The sequence below is a fragment of the Octopus bimaculoides genome, chromosome 9 (assembly GCF_001194135.2).
Source record: "Octopus bimaculoides isolate UCB-OBI-ISO-001 chromosome 9, ASM119413v2, whole genome shotgun sequence".
NCBI lineage: Eukaryota > Metazoa > Mollusca > Cephalopoda > Octopoda > Octopodidae > Octopus > Octopus bimaculoides.
Window position 1 is genome coordinate 87,960,736 of NC_068989.1, and position 272 is coordinate 87,961,007.

A 272-nucleotide genomic window follows, 5' to 3' on the forward strand; every position below is an offset into this window, starting at 1 on the left:
CCACATCATCACCATCATCATCATCCTCATCCTCATCATCATCATCATCGTCGTCATCATCAACATCGTCATCCTCATCATCATCATCATCATCATCATCAACATCATCATCATCATCTTCATCATCATCTTCTTCATCATCATCCTCATCATCGTCATCAATAGCGTCATCCTCATCCTCATCATCATCATCCTCATCAACACCATCATCATCATCATCATCATCCTCATCCTCCTCCTCCTCATCATCATCATCATCATCACCATCCTCA

At 41.5% G+C, this 272-nt stretch overlaps 1 protein-coding gene across 1 annotated transcript in view; it reads left to right on the forward strand.

The window, feature by feature from the left end:
• LOC128248750 (uncharacterized protein DDB_G0271670-like) overlaps nt 1-272 on the forward strand; it is a gene marked incomplete at both ends in the record, with an annotated part of 1,576 nt that extends 1,304 nt beyond the window's left edge. Inside the window, one exon of the mRNA XM_052970900.1 lies at nt 5-272. Coding sequence (XP_052826860.1) covers nt 5-272 — 268 coding nt within the window. The remainder of the gene's footprint in view (nt 1-4) is intronic.